Source organism: Nomascus leucogenys, chromosome 14 (genome assembly GCF_006542625.1).
Source record: "Nomascus leucogenys isolate Asia chromosome 14, Asia_NLE_v1, whole genome shotgun sequence".
Lineage (NCBI taxonomy): Eukaryota > Metazoa > Chordata > Mammalia > Primates > Hylobatidae > Nomascus > Nomascus leucogenys.
Window position 1 is genome coordinate 45,990,960 of NC_044394.1, and position 10,540 is coordinate 46,001,499.

The window sequence follows — 10,540 nt, forward strand, 5'->3', positions numbered from 1 at the left end:
GATGATTCTGAGAGAGCACTTGATAAAAAAAAAAAGTATCAAAGAACTGAAACACGAGATGATGGCATCCAGACAAGGATACACCAGACCCCTCATTCATCATGATTGCTTTCTTATTCCTCCCTAGTTCCTGTTTTCCCCCACACAGTTACATTTCTTCCCCGCTATATAGACCCCTGGTTTTAGTAGGTCAGGGAGATGGATTTACAGCTGGTCTCCCATCTCCTTGGCTGCAGCACTTGATTAAAGCCTTCTTCCTCCTCTCAGTGATTGGCTTTTTTGTGCAGCAAGCTGCAGGGCCTAGACCTTATCCCTGGGGTTTCCGTAACAGCATCAGCGAGTGGTGTCTTTCATATGAAGCATCTTCTGAAGGCAACTGCCCATCCCTTATCTCCTGCGGAAGGAAGGATGGGGAGATTCCCTTTGGCTGTCATCTGAGCTGGCAGGGCTTTGTCTCTACCACATGTCCTTTATCCCCACCAGCCCTAGCTGCCTGGACCAAATGCAGCCAATCTATGGACCAGTTAGAGGTAAGTGTGGTTATCTGTGCAGAAGAAACCCAAAATAATACTGGCTTATACAAAATAGAAGTTTGCATCTCTCTCATACTAAAGCCCAAGCTCTGTTCCAACAAATTACCCGGGGCTCCGTTCCTTCTATCTTGTTGGTTTACCATCCCTAGGGTGTTAACCTAGTTCACACGGCCCGTGATGATTTACTATGTTCCAGTCAGCGAGGGGCTGGGGATGCTGGGGAGGGCAAAGGGCAGGAATAATGAGAAGCCTTGGGAAGCCTTGAGGCTATCTAAAAATTGGAGATTCTGCTGGAGAAAGGTCAACTGAACATTGTGGCTTGTATCCAAACGAGGACATAGATAACTAAATTTTCTCTTGGGAATCTGAACTGGACAGAAACCTGGCACTTTATTGTGGAAAGGTAAGTGAAAACTCACACTAGCCTGAAGACCCGCCCACCCCTAGGGCTCCTGGGGAGTCTGCTAGACCTCCACGCTCCAGCCTCCTTGGGGCAGCAAGACTAGTTTACTGGTTCTTCTTGGAGATATGGCTGTTTTTGGGGTTGAGGTGATTTTGGGATTGAAATTCCATTTTCCTTTATTCCGAGGTGCAATATTGGAACAAACATCCCTGGTTACTTAAAGTAAACTGAGATCACCTCTGTGCTGGCCACGAAGGGCCGATGCATGGAGGCGCAGCAGCGGGGACACCGCCAGGTGCCTCCCCTCCGATGGAGCACCGCAGCCCGGGAAGGATCCTGCGTGGGTCAGGGGCGCCGCCTTCCGCCCTCACAGTAGCAGGGATGCGAAAAGTCCCACGCCGGGCGGGGTTTGACGCGGCCACCGCCCAGAGTCGGCACCGAGGGAGGAGCGGCCCTTCGAAAGCCGCTGGCAGGGATTAGCCAGCTGGCCAGCGTTCCTCCAGGCCGGTCAGGAGCGTGCGGCGGCAAGAAACGCGGCCCCGGGCGCAGGAGGCCGCAGGGTCCTCTAGGAAGCGGCGTTGGGAATGAGAAGGCCAGCCGCGCCCCGCGGAGGATTCTGGGAGTGGTAGTTCGACCTCATGGTTGGCCGGCGCTAGTCGTCCCCGCCGGCTGTTAGATGCCTTTGTCGTCGGGCTCGGCTTCCTCACTGTGTGGCTGGAGGTCGAACCCAGGGTGGAGGAGGGCTGAACGCATCCCCTTTTAATCTGAGTGCCCGGGAGGAGGGTGGCGGGAGGACCCCCAGGTGGGGGCGCCAGGCCGCCCGCGCGTGCGTTCCCGGCCTCTTGGGGGACCCGAGCGGCGAACCCCAGGCCCCTTCCCTTGCCGCGGTTGCCTCCAGCGCGGGCCGGAGGAAGGAGTCTCCATGGAACCTGGTGGCAGAGGTGAGGATTTGGGAGTGATGCGGCCTCGGTGCCGGCTGGAGAGGGGGAGAGGGAGAAAGGGAGAAAGGCTGCCTCTGGCTGGGGCAGGCTCAGGGAGGAGTAGCGTCACGAGCCCCTTCCTACTAGCCGGTCTCACTTGGGGTTTTGAGGGACAGCCCGCCACTTCCATTGCCCTCCTGGTCTGTAGGGCGCTGGATGCCTCCCTTGCCCAAGGGAAAATATCAACACATCTGACAATTTGGCTTTTGATAATGACTTCTGTTTTGATCTCAGAGGAGCCCCATAAGGCAGTAGGAAGGGACTATCTGACCCTTTTGGATGGTAGGGAAAGCAGGGATTTGAGAAATCGCGGAATTTGTTTACAATCCTGTTTTGTTTTTGGTGGTGGTGGTGGTTTTTCCATAAGACACATCACTTTTCTGAGTCAGGCAGTATTGTATTAATATCTGAAAAGTCAGTGTTCAAGAAGAATTTAGTCTTCGTTTATCCTGTGAGCCTGGGATACAACAGAGATTAATCACTGAGGCGTGGACATACAAAGACTTTTGAGTATTATTTTGACTACTTAGCACATGCAAGATAAAAATATGTTTAATTTATATGTCCAGATGCTCATAGGAGTTCTACTGGAGTTTAAGGGCAGAGGAGAACAGGAGGAGCCTGAGGCAGCAATGGTCAAGGTGTCTTGATTAAAAGATATTATGCGATTGTCCTTTGGTTCCCAGTGTTGACTCTTCTTAGATGACAACTAGCTGGTGTGTGGCACTTCCTGCTAGTTTATTGCAAGGACAGAGTAATCATCATTGCTCCTGTCTCCACTTTTAGGATCACTTTTTGAGGACTCAGACCTTCTCCATGCTGGAAACCCAAAAGAAAATGATGTGACTGCTATGCTGCTGACCCCTGGGTCCCAAGTAAGTTTAGATTTCTTCTTTCTTTTCCTTCTGTTCTCAGAGCAAGGATATCTTTCCTTCCATTATTTATGGAATTGCTCAGCCCTGATTCCTAGACCACTGGGTTCATCCTGATAACTGATGACTGATGGCCCCGAAGGAAGTGCTCTTCAGTTGTGCAGAACTTTCTTCCCAGCGTTGCTTTCTCTCTACCCACTGAGTGTTTGCTGCACACACATTGAGTACTGTAATTGGCCTTGGTGAGATGCAAAGAAGTAAAAGCCACTTGCTCCTGCATCGTGGAGTTTACTAAGGCAGTGAGAGGTATATAAATAAAATAGTTAAACATGAAGAAATATATATTTTTTAAACGTAGAAATGATTGGTCCTGACAAGTCATAAAAGTCTCTGAAAGAGATTTTTTTTTCATCTGTTTGGGAGAAGTGTGGGATAAAAACTGTACTTTGAAAAACAAGAAAGAGTGGGTAGTTGGAGGGTAGAATAAGGGAATATTCCAAGACAGAACAGCTTTGGCCAAAAAATAAAAAAAAAAGTCTTCAAATGATGAGGGAGTTGGAGGTCTTCCAAGGATGTGTGGATGTGTGAGTCACTGTGGGTTGACCTAGACTGTGGTGAGGGAAGCTTGGCTGTGTTGTACCCAGACCCCAGGACAATCTACACTCGGTCTTATTCCAGAGGCAAATGAAGGCCCCATGAAGGTTTTTAGAGGCCCAGCAAGATGAAACATGCCATAGCTGATTGGAGAGAGAAGATTAGTAAAGATGCTTCTGTAAGATTTGGCCAAGACAGTGGGAGATTGGCAGACCCTTTGGTTCAGGTGCTGGGTCTCTTTGTTTCCGTCACACCAGGCCTAACAGCATACAGGTACTGATGATCCTTATAAAACCATGGGAGAAATTGCCAGTATTGATTTTGATCTGTGAATTTGTAGATCGCTTTCAGAGAGATGAGGGGAGAGAAAGTCAGTAGCACCTGGTAACAGTGTCTGATTGGCCTGCCTGTGCCTTCTAACCCCGGCACATGCACTTAAGTGAGTTGATTGCTGAGGTTTTCTTAGGGAACTGAAGTCTGAAAGCAACTGCCTGTTAGTCTGTTAGTGTTAGCATTGTACAGAACGAAGATGGTGCACGTTATATTACTTGTGCTGATCACTCCTGAGGCATATGACCTTAAGGGGCCGTAAACTTAAAAGTGTGGGATTTCTTACTTAAAGTGTTAAAGAGTGTATTTTGGGCAGAGAATTTTCAGATTAGGTAGTTCTTTTAACTTTATGTCATTATGTGCATTGTTTTACCAATCATTTTTGAAAGACTATGAAATATACATTAGAAAGCTGAATATAAACAAAATCAACTGTTCAATTTATATATATATATATATATATATATATATATATATATTCAAGGGGCTGTGGCCCAAGTGGTAGTTTAAAGAGCGGTAAAACTGATTCATTTGCTAACCCAAGGGATGGTTTATTTTACTCTATTTAAGTTAAATTGTAGTCGCATAGAAACTTTAAAAATAGAATTTGAAAAATTATTAGACATTTGTCTTATCAGCAGTAACAGATTCAAAAGAGCATTACCTGCCCTACTCCCTTATTTTGATATTTTAGTAAACAAACTAAACTTTATGCCTGTCATCTAGATGAAGGTTAGGCTAAATACTCCTGCAGTGTTTTCAATGTTTAATACGTTTCTGTTCTCCTCCGCACTTCTGTTCCCATGCACACGTTTATAGAACACCCCATTTAAACTTGTTTCTAATAATTCTTGTTCCTTCTTTCCTTTCTTTCATCCAAATATTCAACAAATATTTACAGAGTTTCTGCTCTGTGCCAAGTACTAGGGCTGCCTCAGTGAGCAAAAATAGACCTGGCCTCTGCTCCTGTGGAGCTTATGTTAGCCACAAGATCTCTCCCTCTATGTATACAACCCAAGGGAACGGAAGGAACATGTGTTCTAACTAGAGAGTCAGGGAAGGCTTCCCTTGAAGTAACACCTGAGCTGAGATCTGAAGGGAGAGAAGGATTCACATTGCTGAAAGGATGGGGCAGGGGGCAGAATATTCAGGAACAGGAAGCAGGATGTGTAAAGGGTCTAAAGGGAATAGGACACACACTTCAAGCAGATGAAAGAGTGCCACCAACTGGGTGGTAAGCAACTGGGGGATGGGGGCAGACTGATCAGGGTCGTGAAAAACGACAAGAACACTCTGGGAAGTTTCATAATAATTTGGGCTTCAGATACTGTTTTACAAATAAGTCTATATTCTGTGACGTGTAGGAAACGTCTTAATTTTTAATATATGTGGGATTGATTTCATTCGTAGGAAAACTAGAGAAAAAAATGCTTCAATTTCTTGAACCCCATATATTTTAAAAACTATACCATAAGGAAAATATTTAATTCATAATTACATTTTTCTCCCCTTTTTCCTGTATAAGTAGTAGCAAATTCTGTAGTTCTGTAATTTATTGATACATAAACTAAGAAGTTCATACCTTCAAGTTTTACACTGAAGGTGCTTTCCTTCCTACTTGCAGGTAATATGCATTTCTGCTGCCTGGAAGCAAAGAGTGAGTCTGTGGACTACAAATTCACCAGAGAATCTTAGTACTGGAAAGGGTGGCCGAGGCCATGTTGTCTGTCCTTTTTTTATCCTTCCTGTCTTCCTCCTCCTGTGCTGTCAGTTTTATTCTTCTTCAGAGGCCCCTGTAAGGAGGCTCGTTGGTGAGCACCAATGTGTTTGGTTTTTCAGGAATTGATGATCAGTGATATGGCCGAGGCTCTTACCCAGTGGAGGCAGCTGAACTCTCCTCAGGGAGATGTGCCTGAGAAGCCTAGGAATCTGGTCTTGCTGGGTAAGGATGGCTCCCCCAACGCCTGTGAATTTACCCAGTGTGATACCTTGGCCTCCTCAGTTCCTAGGAGCTCCAAGGTCCTTATATTCAATGATTCTTAATTCTAGTGGGGCCTGAGACAGGCAATTTCTGCCTTTTGTTTCTGGATATTGTTTTAACACTCCTGGAATTAGACATAAACACCTTTATTTTATGAACCCGTAGCATCCTTCTTCTCAACTCCTTGACCAAGGATGTGGAGACAAAGTGCTAATGAAAACAACTCTTAAGAGAATGGATGCTTATTCTTTAAATAGGGGGAGGTAAAATTGATAAGGGACTCAAACCCCTATCAGTCTTCCTACCTCGTGAGCACTGTTGAGGAAGAAATGGAGAACTGACCTCACTCTCTCCGTCTCTTACCATGTTCCTAAAGACCAGGGAATGAACACTGAGGTCTTCACCAGACTCCTTTTTCTTTCCCTATGAATAGGGCTTCCAATTTCCACACCTGATGTAATCTCTCAGTTGGAGCATGAGGAGGAGCTGGAGAGAGAAGTCTCAAAGGCAGCCAGTCAAAAGCGTTTGTGTTGGAAACAGTGCGAGTAAAACCCAGATTGTCAATGCAAATGCTTATGGAGGAGGAGCCTGTCCAGATTTTGCTAGACCCAAGGAAAAGTTGAAATCCCTGTCTCGCCCTTGTGCCACATCCTAGCTCTGTGGATGGTGATCTGTTTATAAAGTTATAATTTGATTTTTTAGAAAGTAAATACTTTCTACTCTTTCAAACCAATTCTTTTCCCCAAATAAGATAAAATGAAACCAACATTTTAATGTTTGTTAGTAACTTGCTTGGGTTCAAGGCTCTAAAGCAGGATTTTTTACATGTGTTATTTTATCTTTGCCAGATGCCATTTTTTTGAGTTTCAGATCAATGACTATAAATTCGTCTCTGGGTTTTCCCTTGCCACCTTCTCTGTCTAAGCAGAGGCAGCATGGCATGATGGTTAAGACTGCAGACTTTGGAACTAAGCTTCCTTGGTTTAAAGCTGGTCTTAGCTACTCATTAGCTTTGTGACCTTTAACAAATGACTTGTGTTCTCTGTGACTTAAATTAAAATGGGGATAATGATAGCACAGAACTTATACTGTTTTGGTGACCATCAAAGGAAATAATCCAAGAGAAATGTTTTAAACAGTACCTGGCTATATGCTAAGCAAATGATAGCTATTAAGTCCTAGTAACTTTTTTGAAAGATGCTGTGGATTTGACCCTGTTACTTCTGTAAAACTGGATTACTGCAAAAGACTATTGGCTAATTATACTTTCTTTTACTCTTACCCTTGTAAAATTGAGGCAGCATAATACTTCTAGGTTCCCCAATGAGTTGCTTACTCTGCCAGTTCTGTATTCCTCTACCTGCTTTCAAAGCCGTTGTTAGTCTACCTGCCTAACTTTTTTGCCTTCTCTGTTCTTCAGCTTGAACTCTTAACATCAGATAGGCAGGTCTCTTACTATCCTCCACTAACTGTGTGTTCTTCATGAACATTTGGGGCTTTAATTTTTCCACTCCCCTTAGCTGGAAGTCCATTTGCTTTTAACCTATTCTACCTATTTGTCCTTTAAAATCCCAGGCACTTCCCTGAATATATCTAGTTGAGAACACTGTATTGTATTAATTTATTTCATGTAGAGACATGATTGGAATGGGTATTAAAGACCATTTAAGCTTGGAAGTATTTAAACATTTTTAGCAATGAATCTTTTTCCCCTCAAATTCTTACTAGGAAGCCCAGGAACTTGGGGTAGATATCTTGAGAGGTTGGGGACTCATCTGAACGCATGGAGTTTTGACCTTCCCCTCCCAACACACTGCTGTTTTTCTCCTTCTTTCCTTTCTCTCTTTTTTCTTTCTTCTTGGTTCTGTTTTACTCTTTCCAGTTTGCTGGGTCTAGGGTGATGGTAAGCAATCAGAGGTGATAGTTGCTTTCCAATTAATAAGCTTTGTGGTCATTTGAGTTTATAGACCTGGACCATGTTGAATGCTAGCTTCTAGAATTTGTGTCTTATCTTGAGACAGTAGAACCAACAGATTTTTGTGAAAGGGAGATGGTTTTGAGCAATTAGTCTTTTAGCAGTAGTTGGGACATATTGGAGTAGGAAAAGATTGGTGGCAAGGAGATTAGCTAAAGATGGTCATTCTTGAGGCATGAAATGACAAGGCTCTGGTCAGATTGGTACAGTGAGTCTTTGGAAGACCATCTTTCTCTGATCCTAGCCCTATCTCCTCTAGATCCTTTTTTAAAAAAAATCAGCTATTTCTCCATATCACCTCTTCTTAGTCTCATTCTGTTATTTTTTGTTATTTCCTATCCTGCTGCATAGAGGAATGTTGAGTGCCTGCATACACTCTCCTTTTATGCAGTCGTACTTCTTTGTCCAGTAATCTTTTTTTTCTTGTGTTCTCTCAAGATTGCAAGACTATTTTTGAGAGCTTTCAAGTTCATGTGTTCCCTGTAAATATTCCTAACAAAGAATGAAACAAACATGTCTCATTAATTTCCTACCACAGCAGTTATTTTTCTCTCAGTGTAGGAAATGGTACACATGTGTATTTTTGCTTATTTCAGACTGGGAAACAATACCAGAAAGCAAGGAGCTAACTCCAGAGAAGGATATTTCTGAAGAAGAATCGGCTCCTGGGGTGTTAATGGTAAGATTTTCGAAGGAAAGTTCTAGTGAATGTGAGGATTCTTTAGAGAGTCAGCAGGAAAACCATGAGAAACATTTAACACAAGAGGCTGTCACTCAGAAATCTTCTAGGGAGAGAAGCTACCAATTTGATGAATTTAGAAGAAATTGCACTCAGAGGTCCTTACTTGTTCAGCAGCAAGGAGAGAGACTACATCATTGTGATTCATTTAAAAATAACTTAAAACAAAATTCAGATATAATTAGGCATGAGAGAATTTGTGCAGGAAAGAAACCTTGGAAATGCAATGAGTGTGAGAAAGCCTTCAGTTACTACTCAGCTTTTGTCCTTCATCAGAGAATTCACACGGGAGAAAAACCCTATGAATGTAACGAATGTGGTAAAGCTTTTAGCCAGAGCATACACCTTACTCTGCACCAGAGAATTCATACTGGAGAGAAACCCTATGAATGTCATGAGTGTGGGAAAGCCTTCAGTCACCGCTCAGCCCTTATTCGGCATCATATAATTCATACTGGAGAAAAACCCTATGAATGCAATGAATGCGGGAAGGCCTTTAATCAGAGTTCATACCTCACTCAACATCAGCGAATTCATACTGGAGAGAAACCTTATGAGTGTAATGAATGTGGGAAGGCCTTCAGCCAAAGCACATTCCTTACCCAGCATCAGGTCATTCACACTGGAGAGAAACCTTATAAGTGTAACGAATGTGGCAAAGCCTTTAGTGATCGGTCAGGTCTTATTCAGCACCAGAGAACTCATACTGGGGAGCGGCCTTATGAGTGTAACGAATGTGGGAAAGCCTTTGGCTACTGCTCAGCCCTGACTCAGCACCAGAGAACTCACACTGGGGAGAAACCCTATAAATGCAATGATTGTGCCAAAGCCTTCAGTGACCGCTCAGCCCTTATTCGTCATCAGAGAACACACACTGGAGAGAAACCTTATAAATGTAAAGATTGTGGAAAAGCATTCAGCCAGAGCTCATCTCTTACAAAGCATCAGAAAACTCACACTGGAGAAAAGCCCTACAACTGTAAGGAATGTGGAAAAGCCTTCAGCCAGAGTTCGTCCCTCTCTCAACATCAGAAAACTCATGCTGGAGTGAAAACCAAGAAATATGTCCAAGCCTTTAGTGAGCATTTAGCCTTTGGCCAACACAAGAGAATTCATACTGGATAGAGACCATGGAAATATGGTACATTCAGAGCATACTTATTGAGCATTTACCATACTTGCTGTGGGAGTCTACAAAGAAATTTAAGACTGTTGCAAAAAAGTTATTGACAAGTCATTGCTGTTGTGGGATGTAGCATGATTAGACTGTGAAAGTATAGTTTTACATTTTTAAAAGTGTTCTGGCAGAGGACACTGAATTTCCCTCAGGAAAGAGGAAAATTATTTGTAACACCCTAATGTGTATGTAAATTACCATATCCTTGGGAGAGAAATGGGGTGTGCCATGGTGGAAACAGGACATCTTGACTGTGCCAGGTATTTTCATAATACTAAGAATATAAGTTTTAAAGAGATAAGTTATCCTTGTAGGGAAGTTGCATGGGTAGAAAAAAGAGATTGAGAATTCACAATGAGTTTGTCCAGAGTCAGGAGTGGTGGTGGAAGGGAAGTTGCCCTTCATTCTTAAGTTTAAGGAGCCAAAGGAAGTAGAGGGAAAGGATAGGAAAAAAGAGCTGGGGGAATGAACTCAAGAAATGTTGATTATGAGAACTACTCAACTGAATATTCACAACCATGAGAAATATAGACTTGCTAGTTGGTCAGTTGAAAAGCTTCTGTGAGGGTAGCCTTACCCTGCAACTAAGGAATGTTGGCTGCAGGGTAATGCAGGGTGTTTGCTTTTGGACTTTTTGTCTTTTAGACCTTGCTTATTGAGACATTGCCTACTAAATCATGTTAATTCCAATGGTCAAGAACAACAGCTTAGAAAATTGAGTACAGAAGAGACCTTTGATGTGTTCAAACTGTTTTAAGGTATCTGAGTTACCTGAGAATGTGCTTATTTATAAAGATTTACCTCAGTTGTATCCAGTTTGTACCTTAGATTTTTTTTATAGCTTATAGTAAAGTTTAGTTGTAGATTTGCACTGACACTGCATGTTAGATTATGAAAAACTTGAAAAGACTTTGAAATACCTTTTACCATTTTACTCGGGTAGAGGCAGATGGCAT

General features: G+C 43.1%; 1 protein-coding gene across 1 annotated transcript; it reads left to right on the forward strand.

The window, feature by feature from the left end:
* The first annotated feature begins 1,760 nt into the window (after positions 1–1,760).
* Positions 1,761–10,297, forward strand: LOC100599111 (zinc finger protein 501-like). Its single transcript, XM_030827845.1, has 4 exons — positions 1,761–1,877; positions 2,703–2,791; positions 5,552–5,654; positions 8,265–10,297. The coding sequence occupies exons 1-4, from the start codon at positions 1,859–1,861 to the stop codon at positions 9,530–9,532; spliced, it is 1,479 nt and encodes a 492-aa protein (XP_030683705.1). The 5' UTR covers positions 1,761–1,858; the 3' UTR covers positions 9,533–10,297.
* The last annotated feature ends 243 nt before the right edge of the window (positions 10,298–10,540 follow it).